The sequence below is a fragment of the Nuphar pumila genome, chromosome 12, assembly GCF_984573655.1.
Source record: "Nuphar pumila chromosome 12, dmNupPumi1.hap1.1, whole genome shotgun sequence".
NCBI lineage: Eukaryota > Viridiplantae > Streptophyta > Magnoliopsida > Nymphaeales > Nymphaeaceae > Nuphar > Nuphar pumila.
In genome coordinates, this window is record NC_143260.1 from 13,668,694 (window position 1) to 13,689,932 (window position 21,239).

The 21,239-nt window shown below is 38.9% G+C and overlaps 1 protein-coding gene across 5 annotated transcripts in view; it reads left to right on the top strand.

The window, feature by feature from the left end:
* The first annotated feature begins 1,310 nt into the window (after positions 1 to 1,310).
* LOC149820054 (protein SPA1-RELATED 2-like) overlaps positions 1,311 to 21,239 on the top strand; it is a 52,097-nt gene continuing 32,168 nt past the window's right edge. For 2 of the 5 annotated variants that reach the window (XM_089982050.1, XM_089982054.1), the window contains exons 1-5: positions 1,311 to 1,435; positions 1,650 to 1,786; positions 2,122 to 3,969; positions 4,511 to 4,668; positions 18,391 to 19,288. In XM_089982050.1, coding sequence (XP_089838176.1) covers positions 2,254 to 3,969; positions 4,511 to 4,668; positions 18,391 to 19,288 — 2,772 coding nt within the window. In that variant the 5' untranslated portion in view covers positions 1,311 to 1,435; positions 1,650 to 1,786; positions 2,122 to 2,253. The other 3 variants (XM_089982053.1, XM_089982051.1, XM_089982052.1) reach the window with 3 other exon arrangements.

The window sequence follows — 21,239 nt, forward strand, 5'->3', positions numbered from 1 at the left end:
GTCATGATATTTACACCCCACTTGAGGGGGAGTGATGAAGATAAGGGAAGTCGGCAACCATGGTTTGTTATGATTCCTAATCTCTTTCTCATTTCTTGTTAGGATGAGATTGAGTTTTCTGTTTTTTCTCCTTAAGTGGTACTTAGATGAGATATAAAAATCTGGATGTACATATGGAATCATCAAAGAATAAAAAGAGAGTTGGAGTGGTTGCCTATCGTGGACGTAGGTATGAGAGACCGAACCACGTAAAACTCTCATGTAAAACATCTGTTCGTGTGGCATGATATGTTTTTACAACCTGGTTATGTGTGCAAACCTGGTTATGTCATCAAATAATCGGAGGCCATAAGGTAAAGAGGATGAAGAACAAGAATGAAAACCTTACCTATGAATGATGCTTCTTCCATGCCCCCCATCCTCTTATCACTATAGCTGGAACCTAGCCAAAGCAATTTTCTTCTTTGTATCACAAATGATTAATCATATGAAAAAGACAGAGAATGTCGAGGACGACGTGCAATAGTCAGTGGAAGGCGTAACTACATATCCAAACCCTAATGGCAATGTGAGCCATCTCCCTAACCACAGCACAGAAGACGACAACGGAGGCGAGGATGAAGACGAGATTTCAGGCGATGTCGAGGGCGACCACCGGCCTGAAATAGCCCCATTCAAAGAGTCGCTCTTTGAGCTGATGGGCCACCGTCTGGCAAATGGCCATCGACGGTGCCCGCCAGCTTGGGTGGTTGATGAGGAAGGTGAGGTGGTCGCAGCACAGGAGAAAGAAAAAGAGAGAGAGCATTGATGGGCGCAGTCTTTGATGCATTTTTTTTTTTAAATTCGTTCCCTTCATTCCTGTTTTTTTTTTTAAGGATGGATGGTGAAAGTAAATATTAATGCATGCGCGTGTCTGTCGCGTCTCACGTTTGTTAAAGAAATGTAAAAAAAAAAAAGCTTTTCGTCCCGCGCAAATATGCTGATCGTGCCATCAAACATAAGCTAAGGGATCCCTTAAAAGATCTTTGAACCCTTCCAATCTCCCAAGAAAGAGACCGAGAGCGTATCCTGTAAAATACAGTCTCACCCAGCGTTTACAACCACAAACCCCGCCCTTCTGTGGGTCTCACTTGTGGAGTTAGGGTACGGTGGGGAGTGGGACCCACAGAGGGATGGGATTTGTGGCTGTAAACGCTGGGTGAGAAACGTTTTACAACCTGTAATATGTTTCAAAATGCAACCTGGTTTCACAAGGTTCTGAACACTCACAGTGGTCAGATAAGGTAAAAACCCGTAAAGGACAAATCACGCTCGACTCTTTTCTGCGTGAAAAATATCCTCCGTCGAGTGTTTGCTTTGGTGGCCTTTTTTCTCGATCCCTCGGCTTCTCCTGTAGGCTTCGACGACAACAGACAAAGCGGTTCTGTAAAGAAAGGTGAGGTTTTAAATTTTACTTTTTATTATTTTTTTTCTCTCAACGATCATTGAGATTTCATGGCCTCCTCTGAGGTTTCCAGAAAAGGAAACGAAAACAGCGAGAAATTCGAGCCATAAATCTGGTGGTTAGGGTACAATGATTCATTCGATTTTCCCTTGTATTTATTTTTCCTTAATATTTTCTTGGGGCTTCTCTGCTCTCTTCAAGTTAGGGTTTCCTGCTTGTGCTTCGATACGGAGGGGATACAAAGGAGGAGGAGATTAACTCCCCGGAATTTCCCGTTTCAGGCAAGCCGCTGGCGTTCATCTTTCGGTGCTCTTACTATTTCCGGTGATCGGCCTACGATTGGTATCAGCTTTCAGATATCTCGTTCGCTTTTATTAAGTTAATTCGTTTTTCTTATGGTTTTTCTTTTATCTATCTTGGGGGTTTTCCCGTACAAGTCCCGAGTTCAAGTTTTTCCCCATTCAAGAGTTTGGTTGCATTTTGGGAACTGCACATTTTTTTGTTTTGTTTTGTTGATTGGGCGGGACGAGAGAGATCAATTGCGATTTTTGAATCGAAATCTGAACTGGGTTGAAAAACGGATTGAGCTAGCGGGGAGAGCGGGTAGGGGAATTTGAGTTTTGAAAGTTGAGTAGTTCTGATTAAGTTAGTTTGCGATTTTTGCTTGATAATTGCAGGGTCTGTTATGAGTTTCTTGTTTTGGCTTTTGCTTGTCTGTGGGAGGATAGGTTTGCGCTATATTTGATCCGATTCTGGTCGAGTTAAAGCGTGCCCGATGATGTGAGCGTGTTGAATCCATTTGGGGTGCCATGGAAGGAGTGAATGAAGTTACAGAGAGTGAGACAGTGAAGCAGACGACAGAGGGTCCGCCCACTAAAGTAACGGACAGTGGTCACGCCCTACAACTGGATACATGCAATGTGTTAGAATCTCAATCCCAGTTTGCCTCTTCGGAGCATGAGTGGCCGGAGGAGCTCTCCTCATTGAGGTCGTTTATGGGGCACAGCGCCATGGGGTTTTTCCCAGGTTCGCCGGTTGTATTTGGGGAGATTCTGGAAGCCAGGAGACAAATTCTAGATAGGTTCAAGAATAAACCTTTATCCCATTCTTGGTCTACTTCTGGACACGATTGCTCTGTGAGTAATACTGAGTCGATGGTCGAAGAGTTGACACTGATAAACTACAAAGGTTCTAATGTTTCATCAGCTGATGGGTGCTCCAATGCTGCGCCTGTTGAAGCTTGCGAAATTGGGCAGACACAGAGCAGAAGATTCCATTGGCAGCACCTTTATCAGATGGCCGGTGGTCAAGGGAATGGTAGTTCGCATGGTCGGTCCATCTGTAAGGAACAAGCAACGGCGCAGTTTAATGTAAACCTATCCCCTAAAGAAAATTGTGATGATGGTACCAAAGAGAACATGAAGAATGTCTACTTGCGTAAGTCTTGGGATCGAATACCAGTTTCATTTCAGTATCCTGGTCAAGAATGCAACGCGGCTTCTGGGAACTTAGCTCATAGTGACAGGCATCATCATTCGAGCAGTTTGTCACCCACAACAATGCTCAGTGGGGGACTGCGAACCAGAGTTTTACCATCTTCGGGATTTTCTGAGTTCTTTGCCAAGAATACCTTGAAGGGAAAGGGGATTGCAATGAGGGATGTGGAGCCTCCTAAGGATTCTGATGCTTCTATAAAACCTGCAAATTTGGGAAGCGTTTTTTGTGATGCTAATATTTTGCCAGATGCATCCCACGATTCTGTTGCCTATGCTGGTACTTCATCTTTACTTGGTGATCGTGGTATCAATGGTGAGTCATTTGAGGATGGTGTTAACTTAAGGGAGTGGCTTCGGGGTGGGAGCAACAAATTAAATAAATCAGAAAGATTGCTTATATTTAAGCAAATCTTAGAGCTAGTCGATCTTGCTCACTCTCAAGGGGTTTTTATAAAAGATTTATGGCCATCAAGTTTCGTTGTCTCACCACATAACCAAGTTAAATATGTTGGCTCTTCGAGATTTCATGTTCCATTGGGTTATTCAGGTAGTACCGAGGCTTTCATGAACTCTTCAATTGATGGTCATCTGAAAAGGAAGCATCAACAATCTTTTGATCATGGCAATAATTTAAAACGTGCAAGTCAGTCAGTGCGTGGTTTGCGCAGCCAAGGAACTCCATCTTTGAAATACCAAAAGTTTGTCAATGATTTAAGGTTATCTAATCAACATCATGTATCATCTTCACCATGTGATTTTAAACCTGAATCAGCAGCATATATGATTATGAATAGAAATTTAGCACAACAATCTCAACGTGAACTTAAGGTACATGAGAATGAATATGAAAATCATAATACTTCGAAATGGTATACTGGCTCCTCTGACTTGCCTAATCAACCTCAGCAACAGTTTGTTCTTAATGATAAGCAGTTGGAGGAGAGGTGGTACACTAGTCCAGAGGAGATCAATGGCAAGGCGTGCTTCTTGTTATCAAACATATACAGTCTTGGTGTTCTCCTCTTTGAGGTATTTGCATATCTGAAATAGGATGTTTTTCTCTTCTACTTATCTACATGGATCTTGACAACTTTTATCACATATAACATAGATCAAATCCCAAAAGCCAGAAGCAGCAGAACTTTTTTTTTTGTCTTATCTGAAAGATAGTATTTCCTTCTCCCAAAAATAAAAAAAGAAAAGAAAAGGTTTTCTTTTCTTTTGTGTGTGTGTGTGTGTGTGTCTGGAATGTGCTATTTGTGGTGTTTCTTTTTGCAATCAGCATAAAAGCAGTCAAGATTATGTTTTTTAGCATCATAAATTATCCAGAAATAATTGTGTTGTGCTCTATCAAAAAAAATTCACAGCATAAACTTAGTATTTTGGATTTGTTCGAGACTTTGATGCTGATCAGGAGTTTCTCAGGCTCTTTGAAAATAAGATAATTTAAGTATGCATAAGCCACAATTACATTTTGATTTCTGGGTTTGCATGATCTTAAACTTGTGTTTGTGATTCTGTTTGACAATCTATCAGTTGTATGAAACTAATAGCAGCATCTCTGTATCAGCTATTTTGCTGTTCTGAGTCATGGGAAGTACAAGAAGCATCAATGTCAGATTTAAGGCATCGTATCCTCCCTCCAATTTTTTTGTCTGAGAATCCAAAGGAGGCTGCCTTCTGTCTTTGGCTGCTCCATCCTGAGCCTTTATCTCGGCCTAAAGCAAGGTACTTATTTATGGGAAATGGATTGTTCTTGTTTAAACTCCTTCAATATGTGTACCCTAGAAAGTTATTAACACAAATTTTTATATCATTGCTATTTCATTTTCAGTGCAGAAACCTTATTCCTAGAACTGTTCTTTGTCTACTTGTTGTATAAAGATTCTGCATTTCTTTTCTTTTTTCATGTGATTTCTCTAAATCCTATCATAAGTATTAATGCTATAAACTAGAACCAAGATAACCACCTTGTATATATTATTTTATGGAAAATTTGGAAAGCAAACAAGTCTGGGGAAATAATTGTCTACGTGTCCTGAATTGCAATGACACCAGCTGCTTGTTATAAATTGGACATGGTCATCCATCTAAATCAACAATCAGTCAGAAAAAGAGAAGTAAGCTATCAAACGACAGAAGAGGTTAAAATCTTTCAAGTATGGAAAAATGGGTTTTGGAAATCCAGGTTTCTGACTTTTTTTCAAAACATTTTAGTTTTTAGATTTTGAATTTTGAAACTTTTGGGACTGTTAACGCAAATCCAAGAAGTTTTTAGATTTTGAATTTTGAAACTTTTTGGACAGTGTGACACAAATCCAAGCATGTGTTTTTGTGCTTGGAACAAACACCTAATTCACTCATTGAATGATAGGGTCTTTAGTTTTCATGGTGCACTACTCAAAAATAGCCCCTCATTTGGAAATTCACAAGTTAGTGTTTCTAAAAGGCATTTTTAGCATGATACTGAGGGTGAATAAAATTTTTAGCAGTGGTTGATGCTTGTTGCTTACTTCATCCTTGAAATTGTGTCTGAGAGCCAATATGTCAAATTTATGAAAGGTAGGATTCATAGGCATGTAAATGTAAATTAGTTGTATAAATATTATACAATATGGTTATTTAGACTCCAAGGGCTTGTTTGTTTTGGTCACAGGTGAGAAAGTAGAAGCTGAGAAAGTATATCACAAGGTCAATCTTGTGACCTATTTAAAATTCAAGGTAAAAACATTCACATTTACAACTACTTTTTCATGTTCCACTAACCTTGAGAGAGTATGGTGATTCTGATTTACAATCACAAGATCCAAGAATCACATGACATTGCAAACATGCCCCAAATTTTTACGAGTTACAATGGAAACTTAAGATCCTTAAGAAACACACAGTAATCTAATGACGAATTATGAAAGGAACATACTAATAACATGGAGAATCAAGACTATAGGGCGAAAAAGGAAGTTAAGAGATCATGTTGATTGTGTCGGATGTATGTTTGACTGCATACATCTGTTTTCATGGTTTATGCAGTGTGGCGTTTACATGGGATACAGATGTTAACTGGAAGTTTTAGTACTAGTTTGATAAATAATTGACTATAATTTTCAGCTGAGGCTATCTACTGTGACTTAAGAAGGATTGGTCTTGTTTTACAGGCGATAGCTTTTCACTACCTCTTGACCATTATTCTCCCCCTTTTATTCTCTCCCTAGAAGATAAAACTGCCAATTCCCTAGAGAGATAACACACATTAGAGGGTTGGATACACAATCCGGGAATGTACAGGCCATTTTTTGGCAGCTGGGTGGTTTTTGGGCAGCTGGAAAATGCAAGACTGGAAATGGAATGTCTGGGCCAGAATGCTTAAGAAGATTGATGGGTCAAAACCAGTAATAATTGAAACTTCCAGGCATGATATAGTCAGGGTGCTGAATCAGAATTTGGAAGGTTGGGGCACTAAAGGTAAGATGCCGACCTCAGTGATGGTGAGACTGCTTACAATGCCCTGTTGTTGGGTTCATCTGGTGCCTTGATTTTGTAATGATCCGGCTTGTAAGTTGGCCAATATGGCCCCGCTGGATATGGAATGCCATTGGAAGGACAGGCCTCCAGATTGGTTTTATAGTGTTTATATACTGGTAGGGATCCGCCTAACTCAGCTTGCTTATCAAAAGAAAAAAGCTATCTTTGTATGAACAGAGTTATTTTCTTCTTATGAACATATAAAACCTTGAGGTTTTTAGCATTGATGGAGACAAAAAATATGAGTTGGGCATTTATCATTTGTGCAAGTCAATAGTATGACTTGAATTGTTGTTATTCAGTTAAGGTAATACTATTATGTCAGTAACTATAAATAGGGGTGGCAATCGGGTCGATGGTTTGGCGGGTCGGGTCGACGGGTTGGCAGGTCAGCATACCTCAACACGAACCCGACCCATTTATTAAACGGGTCGGCTGTGGCAAACATGAACCCAACCTATTTATTAAACGGGTAACCCGACACGACACGGTTAACCCGTTTAATAAGCGGGTCGGGTCGGGTAAACGGGTTGGCGGGTTGGGTTTGGGTAAACGGGTTGGCGGGTCGGGTTCGAGTAAACGGTTGGCGGATGGGTCGAGTTCGGGTAAACGGGTTGGCGGGTCGGGTTCGGGTAAACAGGTTGACCCACCCGCCTAACCCGTTTATTAAACGGGTCAGCCGGGTTGGCATACCCCTAACATGAACCCGACCCGTTTAATAAACGGGTTAGGCGGGTCGACCCATTTACGACATGAACCCGTTTAAGCCAAACCCGAACCCGCCTAAGAAGCGGGTTGGCGGGTCGTGTCAGATTTTGCCACCCCTAACTGTAAAGAAGTGAAAAAAAAAGAATCTTATAAAATTGCTGTTAAAGAAAGTAAACATCAATGAATGAGGAAAGTATTTTATAGTTTGACACTGATGCAAGGATGACTCTTGGTAGGGTTTTGTATTTGGATCAAGCATGTGCAGAGCTGGACATTTAATATTTATGATGCCATCTTAATAGGTTTTCTAATACAAATATCATAAGTTTGGTTTTTGGTCCTAAAAAACTGTGCTTCAATTTTATTCTCCCACAAAAAACTATAATCAAGTTGGATTTGTTTAATGATACCTTCATTAAAAGGGTACTGTATTCCCTTCTTTCTTTGGGCTTCTATGACATTGAAAAAGAGGTTTGATTGTACATCTAAAAGGATAAGTCATCCACCAGATAATTCAAACCGACCAGAAAACACTGATATTTGTATTATAGTACAAGGTTGGGGTTGCAGCACCGGAAACTCCTTAATATCATAGAACAAGGTTGAGTACCTAACTTTTTATTCTTAAAAGACCAATGCTATATGATATTTCAGCTACAACTCTGGCCAATTCCCTAGGTTCAACTTTAGCTCTATATTTGTCTACTGTGTTCTTATAATTTGCTTCTCAATTAATTTCCTGACTAGGTTTACATGATAGCCTGAGTGACTTGTAGTCTGGGTCTTCAGTTCAGTCATCAGCAGCAAGGGGGGATGCATAATTACCTGTTTCAGGTCATTCATTTTTTTGATAGAGTTTGTCATTCTTGTGAAAGCATGATACAGTGGTTGATAGTCCCTTAACATAGATAATCCTCTTTACTCCTTGCGTGAAAGGTGGAGCTTGCTTTAATTGGCATATTTGGTTCATAGAAATTGGGTTGAGTAAGAAGTCAGATATTAGAATGTTTGGCAACTGTTGTACCATTCAACTCCCTTCAGAAGGCATCTTTTATAATCAGTAAATATTTATAAGAAACTTGTTGACTGTATCACACAAAAAATATAAGCCGCCTTTGGCTATTAAGTTCTCAGTATATGTGTATGGTCACTGCCCTTTTGTTTCTTTTATAGACCTATGTAACACGGACACTCCATTTAGGATGCCTTACCCGTGTCGACATGGGTACCGCCACCGGCTGCAGTGCGGGTAAGCCACGGATTGGGTCCCGCACTACGTCGGGTCAGGTCCAAAAAACCCGGCCCGTGTCATTTTTTTAAAGAACCCGCTCGACTCCCTCTCTCTCTCTCTCGACTCTCTGCCCTAACTCTCCCTCTCTCTCTCTCACACACAACGCTGCCTCCGCCCTCGTAGCGCTGCCTCTCTCAGCCCCTCACAGCATCGCTCAGGCCCTCGTAGTGTCGCTCAGCCCCTCACAGCGTCGCTCCGCTTGTCGCAGTGTCACCTCTCTCAGCCCCTCGCAACATTGCCCTCTCTGCGCAGCTCAGGTACTCTCGTCTCTGTTCCTCTCTTTGTCTCCCTCTCTACTTGCCTCTCGCCTCTCTCATCTCTGTTTCCCTCTCGAATCGCCTCTCTCATCTCTCTCCCTCTCTCGATTTCACATCCGTGCCTCCCTCAATTTCTCTCTCTTTCTCTCTCTCTCTCTCGTCTTCCCCCTCTTTGTCTCCCTCTCTCTTGCTCTTGTCTTCCTCATCTCTATCTCCCTCTTTCAGCTTTTTATGCTGTTTTTCCTTTTTTTTTGTTTTAAGGTATTTTCCAGTTATACTTATATATATTATTAGATATTCATACCGAATATAGATTATCTATTTTTAGACAGAATATAGATTCTTAAATATTTTCTACTGAATATATCTAATAATCTAGATATTTTCAGACTGCATATAGATTATTTAGATCTTTTCAGTTGTAGTTGTAGCTTTACTTGTTATTGAATTTTGATTCTTTGAATAAAAGTTGTTAGCCTGCTCTGTTACTAGTTTAATTGGTTGTTAAATGTTAATCATTTAAATGTTAAATTAATTTATGTTGTCTTGTTGGAATAATAGATTTTGATTTTTGGAATCTATTTATATTTATGTAATATTTAATATATATACCGTCGTGTCCCCGTACCCACACTTTTTTAGAATTGCCGCCTATACTCATGTGACATAGTTATAAACAAACAAAGACTTATCTGCAAGGAGTTTCCTAAGCACCATTTGAAATGAAATGGGGATCTTTGAAACACGAGCTTAGATTCACAAGGGCAAGTGTCAAGAATGACACTAAAGCATAACCCTTAAAAAGGGTATAACTGGAAACAAAATAAAAATAAAAATGTATTCTTTATTGATATGAAAAACCAATTGCTTAAGAAGCATTTGAATGAAATACAAGAGGGGTTGCACCCCTTTATATACACAGCTGAAAGAGGACTCAATAGAGTTGTTGGAGGATACAGTCCAACAACTCTATTTAGAGCTGTTGGACTGTGTCAGTCCAACAACTCTATTGCTAGTCAAGTCTGGACAGGACTTGACTAGCAACAGTCATTCTAGTTCAAACTGAACTAGATGACATAAAGACAAAATAAAAATAAAGGAAAAAAATTACAAAAAAGAAAGAAATGAAAAAATTATTTATTTATATATATAATAATAATATAATATTATTATATATATATATGTACAGTTTTACATTTTAACACTCTCCCTCAAACTTACGGTACAATGAGCGAAAGTTTGTCTAAGAGAAAGTGAAATCGGGGAGCAGCGAGAGGCTTTGTAAAGAAGTCTGCTAACTGATATTCTGAAGTGACATATGGCAGATCAATTATCCAGTGTAGATATTCCTCTCTGACGTAGTGACAATCCATTTCGATGTGTTTGGTGCATTCGTGGAGTGTTCTGTTACTGGCAATGCAGATCGCACTTTTGTTGTCAAAGCCTTTGTTGCTTCAGCTCCCATGTCAGCAAGCAGTCGTCAGAGCCAAACTACTTCTATGGTCGTGGTTGCCATGACTCTGTATTCAGCTTCGATGGATGAGAGATATACCTTTTGTTGCTTTTTACACCTCCACGAGATCAATGATTCCCTTAAAAAGACACAAAAGCCAGGGGTTGAGTGTCTGTTATTGGGATCACCTCCCCAATCAGCATCAGTATATGCAATTAAATCAAGAGAAGATGAGGAAGATAAGAAAAGTCCTTGTGAAAGAGAGGACTTGATATATCTTATAATACGCATGACTGCTCCCATATGAACACAAGTAGGAGCATGTTGAAATTGACTTGCTGTGTGAACATGTGCTATATCTGGTCTGGTAATGGATAGGTAAGAAAGTGCTTCGACAAGCTATCTGTAAGGAGTAGGGTCTGCAAGAGGTTTTTCATCATCAATCTTCATTTTAACATTAACTTCTGGAGTGTCAACTTTCTTATCATCAGTAATACCAGACCTAAAAACAATATTAAAAGCAAATTTAGCCTGAGATAATAAATATCCTCTAGGAGAATAAGCAACTTTAATGCCTAAAAAATATCTCAACAAGCCCAAATCAGTCATTTCAAAATGAGATTTAAGAAGTATTTTGATTGTTTTAACTCCCTATTTATCGCTTTCAGTGATGATCATATCATCCACATAGAGAATAAGCACAATGATCCCTGCATCAGAATTCTTAATAAACAAAGCAGTGTCCGTTAAATAGAATTGAAAACCAATATCAATCATAACACGACTAAACCTATCATACCAAGCTTTTGGTGCTTGTTTAAGTCCATAAAGAGTTTTTTCTAAGCGAAGGACTTTACCCTTAGGAATACTTAGACAATGATGGAGTTCTATGTATACTTCTTCAACTAGCTTTCCATTTAAAAAAGTATTTTTGTCATCCATTTGAAAAATAGACCATTTTTTGATAGAAGCTAAGGCAATTAAGGTTCGGGCAGTTGTCATACGAGCTACCAAAGCAAAGGTTTTTTCATAATCAATCCCATATTCTTGGGCTTAACCTTTGGCTACTAAACGGGCTTTATATCTTTCAAGAGTACCATCACTCTTGGTTTTAATTTTATAAACTCATCGACATCCTATAGTTTTCTTCCCTGGAGGAAGATCTTGAATATTCTATGAAGAAGCCTTTTCAAGTGCATCTAATTCAGCTTTCATGGCTTCTATCCATTTGATATCATTTTTTGCTTGAAAATATGTGGATGGTTCTTTATATGAGTGAATTAATGCAATAACTGCCTTATATGTGGGTGAGAAAGACTCATATGATACAAACTTTCCTGGAGGCCTTGAGACTCAAAATGATCGTCTAGTTGGAATGTTAAAATATTTTTCAAGTGCACATGGAGGATTAGACTCTTGTCGCCTGGAATATTGAATACTAGTATCTCTGTGAACTTCTTCATTTTCAACATTAAGATCAATAATTCTTTGATCATTATCAAAGTTACAGTCAAGGTCATATTCATCAGATGTTGATGTTAGATCTAGCAAAAAGGAGTACTCAGTGGCGTCTTTTAATTTTCTAAAATCAAAGAAGCTCTCCTTTTCAAGAAAGGAAACATTTCTAGACACATATAGTCTATTATTTTTGAAGTCAAAACATCTATAACCTTTCTGTTTTTCAGCATATCCTAAAAAGGCACAGGGAATCTCATAAGGAGAAAGTTTATCATTTTTGTCAGAAATATGAAACATTTGCACCCAAATATTTCTTAGTGTAGAGTAGTCTGGAGAAATGTTCATAAGTTTTTCAATGGGAGTGATATTTTGTAACGAAGAAGATGACATCCTATTAATGAGATAGGTGGCAGTTAAGGCAGCTTCTGCCCAAAAGTCTTTCGGGACTTGATTTGCTATTAATAAAGTCCTAGTGGTTTTTATAATATGGCGATGTTTTCGTTCTGCCAGTCCATTTTGTTGAGGTGTATAAGGACACGATCTTTGATGTGTGATGCCATGCAATTTAAGATAATTTTGAAAATCTGTGGATAAAAACTCTCCTCCTGAATCTGTGCGAAAAATAGTAATATCATTTTGAAACTTATTTTTAACCATATTATGAAAAGTTTGAAAGTATGAAAATACTTCAGACTTATGTTTGAGAAAGTAAATCCACGTGTGTCGAGAGAAATCATCGACAAAAATAACATAGTAAACAAATCCTCCTTTAGAAATTACTGGTGCAGGACCCCAAACATCAGAGTGTATTAATTAAAGTGGTCTTGAAGAGAAAAATGTTCTGTTCTGAAATGATAATCTTTTCATTTTGTCGAGAATACAATCTTTACAATCAAATGATTCAGAGTTACAAAATTTCCCTAGATTTGGAAAATGTCGGATTTTGGCTATATGTGGGTGACCAAGTCTCTTATGCCACAGTTCCAACTCTATTTTTTGAATATTATAACAAAAAACTTTCTTCAGCATTTCCAAAAAATTCATGTAATAGAGCCCTCCTTTTCTATGTCCTTCCCCAATCAGCTTGGTTGAGTGACGATCCTGTACCCAACAACCATGAGAAGAAAAAGAAATATTACACCCATAATCAGAAATTTGAGATACAGATAAAAGATTTAAATTTAATTTGGTAACATGTTTAATTTCTGGAATAGAAAATTTTCTTGTTTTATAAATTTTTTCAAAATTTCCTATTCCTTCTATTTTAAGAGAAGTCCTATCAGCAGTAAAGACCTTTGACACACTTGTTTTATTTTTAACACATTTGGATAGACTTTGATTATTTGGGGTCATATGAAAAGATGCACCAAAGTCAAGGAGCCAAGAAATTTTACCTGGATCAGAAAAAGATGAGGCTGCTGCGCCGGTTGAAGCTTCAGATGAGGAAGAGACACCTTTGATGAGAGACTGAAAAATCTCCATTAGTTGGGTTAGGGAAACTGGTGCATCCTGATCTTTTGGCTCCGTCCAACAATTGCAACTCTTTTTTCTCTCAATTCCTTAAGTTTGGGACATTGTGGCCTGTAGTGTTCCGGTTCATGACAGTGATGACAAATAACTTTCTTATCATAGTCACCATTTTGTTGGTTAAACTGAGGAGGTCTATATGATCGAATATGATTCCCTGGTCTAGACACGGCTAAAACAAAATCATCTTCAATTTTTAAAGAACTTTTCCGGAGACGATTTTCTTCCATTGTTAACTCTTCAATAGTTTCAACAATAGAAGGAAATTTTCCTCGGTGAAGTAGGGGCCAATTTAGTGGTTTCAAATTCCGGCCTTAATCCAGTGATAAACTGGCAAAAATGTTCAGCATCGAGTTGTTTCTAACGAAGCTCGATGTCTTCGGCATAATGCCACTTTGGTTCTAAAAAGGAAAGTTCTTCCCAAAGTTCGGACAACTCATTGTAATATTCACGAATAGTTTTGTCTCCTTGTGTCATCATTCAAACTTTTTCTTGGAGGTTGCACACGTGTGCAATATCTTTAAGGGAATACATATTCTTAAGGTATTCCCATGCCTTATCGGCATGATCAAATTTGGCAAGACTTGAGCATTTTTTAATGTCAACGCTATTGATAAGCCATGACATTATATTCACATGAGATATTCTCCATTCTTTCCATTTCTTCTCGTATGAGGCAATAACCTTGATTTTCTCTTCTTCCGATTATCTTCTTCCTTTTTAGTAAGAGATAGCTTAGGTTCCGAATCAGAACCATCCACCCCATATATGGTGCTTCATGATTGAAGCCCATATTACATAGTTCGTATCCCTTAGTTTCATAGGCATGATGGTGACTTTATCATTGTCATCCATCGATTACAAGGAGAGAAAAAATATGGATAAAAGAGAAACAAGAAGGAAAATGAAAAAGAAAGAAGAAAAAACAATACAACAAGATGTGAAATCTTCCCCAATGAAGTGATAAAACACTTCTTTTTAAGTGGCGAACACTTTTGCAAACAGACACGGAAACCGAGGCAGCTTTTCCTCAAGATTTAATACTTCTGCGGCTCTGATACCATGAAATGAAATGGGGATCTTCGAAAAACGAGCTTAGATTCACAAGGGCAACTCTCAAGAATGACACTAAAGCATAACCCTTAAAAAGGGTATAACTGGAAACAAAATAAAAATAAAAATGTATTCTTTATTGATATGAAAAACCAATTGCTTAAGAAGCATTGAAATGAAATACAAGAGGGGCTGCGCCCCTTTATATACACAGCTGAAAGCGGACTCAATAGAGTTGTTGGAGGACACAGTCCAACAGCTCTATTGCTAGTCAAGTCTGGACAGGACTTGACTGGCAACGGTCATTCTAGTTCAAACTGAACTAGATGACATAAAGACAAAAAATAAAAATAAAGGAAAAAAATTACAGAAAAGAAAGAAATGAAAAAAAAATATAATATAATATTATATATATATATATATATATATATATATGTACAATTTTACATTTTAACACCATCCACTTCAGCACAGTTTGGCAATCTTAGAGCTCAGTCTTAGATCAGCAACGTGTCTAGACTTGGGTCAGTCAATTTTTTTTTAATTTATTAAAACTAAATAATAAGTAGATAAATTAAAATATGATACTATAATAATTAAATAACCTAAACCAATCATAAATATAAAAGAACAAACTTTTACTAAGTGTCACTTGTATTTAGCTAAACTCAACATCTAACATCATACATTTTCGATATCAAGAAATCATGATTGACTTACTGCATTCACAATCATCTTAAAATATGAAATAATAAGATTACCAACTATCAAATGCCTTAAGCATAATTACCGAAAGCGCCCCTATTGTGTGTGTGTGTGTGTGGGTGGGTGGGTGGGGTGGGGTGGGGGGGCGGGGTGTTGCACTTCCAAAGTGGGGAGCTCCATGCTAATCATGGGAGAAACTCACTTCTCATTTGTGGGGAAACATGCTTTTCCACTTGCTTCTCAAATCGCTTCCCTCACTTCCATTTTGTTTTCCACTTACTTCCCCTTGGTTTTTTTTTGTGTTTTTCATGTTAATGTTAGTTTTTTTGCTTCCCACTCGTTTCCTTCATGTTTCTTTTTCGCTTCTCATACTCTTTCACAACTTCCAAAATGAAACCCACTTCACACTACTTTTTAACACTCACTTCCTCATTTCCACTTCATGCATTACTTCCTGTATCTATTTCATTTATTGGTAACTATGGCCTTAAGTATGAGAGAGAGAGAGACATGCAAACTCAGTTGAGTCGACTAAGTCAAGCATGAAACTCATCTGGGTGTAGGTTATTATTGAGTCAAACATGTTTCTGGACTCAGTAACAGTTCGATCCAAGACAACTCGGTTGGGTCACAGGATCACTCATTGTGTATACCAACCATTTTCATTTTCCCCATGTACTGGGTCAGTTGCAAAATCTATTTAGAGTAGATAAGGAAGTTAGGGAGTGTAAAATGTAATTGAGCACTCAATTGATTGCAGAGAATAAACCCCAAAGGATAGATGCCATTGCCATCCTATTCAAGGCTAAGCTTCTTTTTTTAAATTCTGTGTCCCACTTCATGTTGTACCATGCCTCTTCATCAGAATCAAAAATTTTTGTTGGCTTCTATTAATGCATGCTAATTGAGGACTCCATTGTCTTCTATTGAAAGGGAAGGACTTGGGAGAAATGTTAAAGGCCTCTAGATTGAGGCACACGTTATATCACATGGGTGCGGGTGCGGGGGTGCGGCAAAAAAAATATATTATATATATATATATTATATATATATATATATATAATATATTTGTTTTAACCTATGTCCCTCTTTGTGCAGGGGAGGGGCCGAGCCCCCTCCTTGCACCTCTGTTGGCAGGGGAGGGGCCGAGCCCCTCCCTGCGCTCTCTGTGTGCAGGGGAGAGGTCGAGTCCCCTCCCTGCCCTCCCTCTTTTTGCAGGGGAGGGGTCGAGCCCCCTTCTTGCGCCCTCTTTGTGCAGGGAAGGGGTCGAGCCCCCTCCCTGCACTCCCTGTTGGCAGGGAGGGGCCGAGCCCCTCCCTGCGCTCTCTGTGTGCAGGGGAGGGGCCGAGCCCCCTCCCTGCACTTTCTGTTGGCAGGGGAGGGATCGAGCCCCCTCCCTGCGCTCCCTGTTGGTAGGGGAGCCCCTCCCTGCGCTCTTTGTGTGGAGGGGAGGGCCGATCCCCCTCCTTGTCCTCCCTCTTTGTGCAGGGGAGGCTGCACTCTTTGTTGGCAGGGCCCCCTCCCTGCGCCCTCTTTGTGCAGGGCAGGGGTCGAAGAGGAGAGGGGGAGAGCAGAGGGAGTCAGAGAGGAGAGAGCATATATGAGGAAGAGAGGTCCAGCGGAGTGGTCGGCGGCGACGTCGGGGTCTGACGAAGGTTGATCGGCGTCGGCTTCAGGAGGAGAGGTTGGGAGGAGAGGAAGGGAGGATTAGGGCAAAAAAAAATTGCCCTAATCCTCCCCTCCACAACATATTTCATCGGGCATTTTTTTTAAATCTAAAAATTGGACACAAATGACCCTAGGTGCGTTGACCGCACCGGGTGCCGCACCCGCACGCGCACCTGTGTCGCATCACGTCGACGTGGGTGCGGCACCCGGTTTGCTCAGTCCCTGTGACATAGGGCACACATAATCCTAAGGCAGCCATTCATCTGTCTCATTCAGCATGTTGCTGATAGGATTTACATCGATTCCTAGATGAACTCAATCAATTCCTTCCCATTTGGTATGGGAAGAAAGGAGTGGAAATATGGATTAGTAATGCCACGACTAGTGACAACACTATTTTCATAATGTATTTCTTCCTTATAAAAAGAATAGAGTACATGGTTGATTGTGAGAAGGCATTCAACGAATGATGGAAGGAATGCCGACCTAGGGATGAGAGGAATACTAGTTGTCTTTTCCCTCCCTCTATGGATCTGTCTAGTAGTCAGTGGAACAGAGTCGTGCAATGAAACCTCATTTGAGATCACTCCTCCTTAAGAGAGGAGAATACACTCTCATACCACACTTAATTATTCATTTTTTCAGACCTTATCTACAAAAGAACAAATCTTTCATTCTAGCCCCTGCATAAAGTGGCATCCTGGACAATTTGACTGGGAATTGATTGGGAAATTTTCATAAGGCGACCAATAAGATATTTTCTGCAAGTATTTTCTGATGGTTAAATGAATATGAAGTATGATTCTTTATTATTTTCATGAAAAGTAGTTGCTTTTTGGTTTAAGTTCTATCCAAGTTCTTGATTGATGTAGTGTAAAACTAAGACATCCTCCACATATTGAAGAAGTGTGAGAAAGGCCATGGATTCAGAAAGCTTATTTTTCTCATTTTAAAAAATTGTGCTTGTCTTCTCTCACTGGGCTAAAAAGGCCTTGTAAAGAGGTTCCCCTTGTCTCAGCCATGTTATGGTGTCTTTGCTTTAGGTCACATTTGTGTTATACACTCCATGTAGTTGGTCATGGATCTCTAGTGGTCTTGTTCTCCATATCAAGTGACTTGCACAAATTATGAAAACAAGCCCCATAATATGCTTATATTATATGCATGCTTACTTGAGATTGAAATCCTCTACAGAAACAAGATGAGCTAAATTCTAGATTAGATAATATGTGCTTACACTAGATAATAAGTAAACTTTGTGTTTCCCTGTGTGTATGCGTGCACACACTCAACTATGGTAATGTTTGCAAGTTCCCTAATTTTCACTATCCCATGTAGTGATTTTCTTTGATAACATCACCAATGGTTTTTCTTTTTCTTTATAAAATTTGTGGCTTGTGTATTTTTTTGATAAATTCTCTAGTTTTTGCAAAGGATAAAATAAATGCAATCATGCTTTATGTAAAATTATAAGAAAATCCCTTCACCAACATTATCTAATGTAATACACTCATGGAACTCTGAAATTTCTTAGGTGTCATAGAAGTTGGTGAACATGGCTTGTTGATAACTTCCAGTATAAGTCATGCATGTGAACAACATCCTACACGCACAAAGAATTTGTTGTATTTTACTTCTTAAATGGTATAGACTTCCAGAGTAGGGCCATGACCTATTCTTGTGGTAACTCATTATCTTTGGTGGTCTCTGATGCTGATAGTTTATTGTTAACTGAATTGAAATTTGTTGTTGCTGTGAAAATGTCTACTTAGAGTTTCTGATGATTTTGTCCTTTGATATAATGGCAGGAGAGTGCTACAATCAGAATTGATACTTGGATCACAGGAATTCCCTGTGGAAAAGCATTCAGCTCCATCCCTTGATGAAGAAGACGCTGAATCAGAATTGCTACTGCATTTCCTTTTAACCTTGAAAGAGAAAAAGTGCATTCAGTCCTCTAAGCTGGTAGAAGATATTGGATGTTTAGAAGCAGATATTCAGGAAGTTGAAAGAAGGCAATCACTGTTGGGAAGTACTGACTGTCTTCGTAAGGCATGCAAGGAGAACAACACTGGCAATGATTTGAAAACTCAAACTGAGGATATCACCCAAAAAATAAGCTCAGCATGTCAAAATAAAGAATCTTTGCCAACAACTTCAGGAAGTCCCTCTTGGTCACAAATAGTATGTTCTAATGAAGCCAGGATATTAAAGAATATTAATCAGCTAGAGGATGCATATTTTTCCATGCGTTCAAAACTCAAGCTTGATGAAAATGAGACTGTAACACGTACAGACAGGGATGTGCTGAGGAATCAAGATAGATGCTTACCAATGTCAAGTGATAGTGTTGAGGGCTGCAAGAATTCTGAAAAGGAAGATGCCCGTGGAGCATTTTTTGATGGTTTTTGCAAGTACGCTCGGTATAGTAAGTTTGAAGTACGTGGTGTCCTAAGAAATGGTGATCTCCTCAATTCTGCAAATGTTATTTGCTCTTTGAGTTTTGACCGTGATGAAGAGTATTTTTCTGCTGCTGGCGTGTCCAAGAAGATCAAGATCTTTGAGTTCCAATCATTGTTGAATGACATGGTTGATATTCACTACCCTGTGATTGAGATGTCAAGCAGATCTAAGCTCAGCTGTGTGTGCTGGAACAACTACATTAAAAACTTCTTGGCATCAACTGATTATGATGGTGTAGTTCAGGTTTGTTTTCAATTGTTACTGGGAAAGTGGTGATAAAAAATTCTATGATGCTGATATCTTTTGTCCATTAAATTCTCTAGGGATCATACGGTGTGCCTTATTTAAGGTTTTTTTTTTCAGCAATCCTCTGCAACTTCTGTCTCCTTCCTCCTAACTGCTCCCTTTCATGTGCCTCTAAAACAAACCACACTTCTCAACATGCTCCGAAAAATAAAAATTTGAAATGCTGAAAACAACATAAACAGGGAAATAGGAGGCATCCTCTATTTGGAGAAATTTAAAGCTGCATGATTCAATTGTAGCTCACATTTTAGCCTTGGTTGAATGTGTTTCTGTTTATTGCTGATAAATATCAATAGAAAAATGTTGATAAATAACGGCCCATGTTTGTTCTTTATAAGTATAAATAAAAACACATTTTATAAATAATTTTTTTTCTTATAATTGAATCAGTTTTTGATGACAAACTATTTAAACCTAGGATGAAGAAAAAAGAGGGATAGGTGGTGGGTGGGAGAGGATGAAGAAGTGATGGTGATGATGATGGTGGTGCTGGAAGTGGAAAAAGGATAGTGATGTTTGTGGCAATGGTGGTGAAGAAGGGGTGGTGTTGGTGGTGAAGAAGGGATAGTGGTGGTTATGGAAGTGAAAAGGGGATAGTTATCTTGGTGATGGTGGTGAAGTAGGGAAGAAATGCAGTTGTAGTGGTGGTCGTGTGGAAATACAGAAGGGGTGATGGTAGTGAGGATGGGATGGTAATGTTGATGATGATGATGATGTTGAATAATGATTGGTAGCGGTGTTGGTAAAGGTGGTGGTGATTGTGGTAAAATAAGAGAAATAAAATAGAAAAGAAAAACAATCCTTTTTTTAAATGGTCCGTTTCTATTTCCATTTATAAAAATTTGTTAAAAAAGCAAAAAAACAAACATAAAATAATTATTTAAAACAAATATAAATAGGAAGGAGCGATATATATACACATCCAAATGGGGGATATAATGTAAGGTTTTATAAATAATAAACATGATCAAATTAATGTTATATCCAGGACAAAAAAGTGTATTACAATAAAGGAAAATGGGGCCGTTGGATGGAGGTTGCAAGTTCAACTTGGAGCTGGGGCTGGGAAGTGGAGACCTGCCTTGTGGAAGTCTCTGGGTTTCCATTGGAAGCGGATCAAGGTTGTTAGCAGTCTCTACCTCAATGATTTGGTGATGGTTTTGATTGTCTATTCCGAATGGTGGTCATCAGTAGAAGGGGTGTTGGCTTGTCTTCCAATGGGTTCTCTATATCTAGAGGAGATCAGGAACAAAGAGAGGTTTTTCAAGCACAGAAGAATTGTGTTTCATTTAGCCTATCATTCTCACTCAATCAGGTGGGCTCTCTATGTATAATGGGTGGTCTCTGGCTGAACTCAAGCAATCCAAGAGAATTAAAATGATCAGGTGAAAGTAAGGGATTGGCCTACAAGAACAGGCGGTTGGTGGTGTGATAAGGATGCTATGTTGAATTTTAAGGATATAGAGTTTTGTCTTCACTATGGCTAGGAGAGGTGGAAAAAAAATCCCAATCTTACTAACTTATTTTAAATCCAAGATGCACATGGTCAAGGTACAGGGATGCTCATGTCGCATATCATACACCCCATGCTGGAGTTCATTCGATTAGGGATGGATTAGGGATGACCGGGATATGCTAGTGAACAGGAAAATGATATAATTTGATTTATTTCCTATTCACTTGGAGATCAGGGGCAGAAAAGAATATATTTTGTAGGTCCCAGTTTTTGCGAAATCACCAAAATTTGGGTGATTTGATCCAAAATGTGAGGATGTGCAAATCGAGTTGAGGAGTGGAAGTATAGTCAAAATATCCCTTTCTTGCTTTAAAATGGTTCCTAGAAGTGACCAGTTACCACTTTTCTGCCCGTTGAAAAGTATTAAAAAAA